This window comes from Sinocyclocheilus grahami, unplaced genomic scaffold, assembly GCF_001515645.1.
Source record: "Sinocyclocheilus grahami isolate Dianchi unplaced genomic scaffold, SAMN03320097.WGS_v1.1 scaffold4443.1, whole genome shotgun sequence".
Lineage (NCBI taxonomy): Eukaryota > Metazoa > Chordata > Actinopteri > Cypriniformes > Cyprinidae > Sinocyclocheilus > Sinocyclocheilus grahami.
In genome coordinates, this window is record NW_015509380.1 from 10,603 (window position 1) to 10,981 (window position 379).

Sequence of the window (379 nt, forward strand, 5' to 3'; positions counted from 1 at the left end):
ATTTTTATTTAGATTTCTATATTAAAATAACAAATCTTTTTCTCTCTAAGGATATGAAGCAATTCTTCATTTCAGTATTTCAATATTAACTAGACTAAGTTGTAAATAAAACAAGGATTACTTACTGTAAGTACTGTATATTTGACAAGAAAATACTATTTCAGTCGTTCTACTTCTAAATTTCATGCTTAATTCAACGTGTTGCTGTTTCTTTGTCATTAATTGTGAAATTTACTAGAAATTTCTGAGTGAAACTGTTTAACATAATAATTTATTTTAATATAATTGCTATTACTTTTCAGGTCAAATGGATTACTCGCAGAACAGCGCCACCCTGATGACCCCTCCGATCTCTCCTGCCATGATCAACCGTAGCAGT

At 29.8% G+C, this 379-nt stretch overlaps 1 protein-coding gene across 1 annotated transcript in view; it reads left to right on the forward strand.

The window, feature by feature from the left end:
* The window catches only part of LOC107576842 (DNA-binding protein RFX6-like), a gene marked incomplete at both ends in the record, with an annotated part of 12,519 nt that overhangs the window by 9,321 nt on the left and 2,819 nt on the right, over positions 1-379 (forward strand). Inside the window, one exon of the mRNA XM_016262969.1 lies at positions 303-349. Within this exon, the coding sequence (XP_016118455.1) occupies positions 303-349 (47 nt within the window). The remainder of the gene's footprint in view (positions 1-302; positions 350-379) is intronic.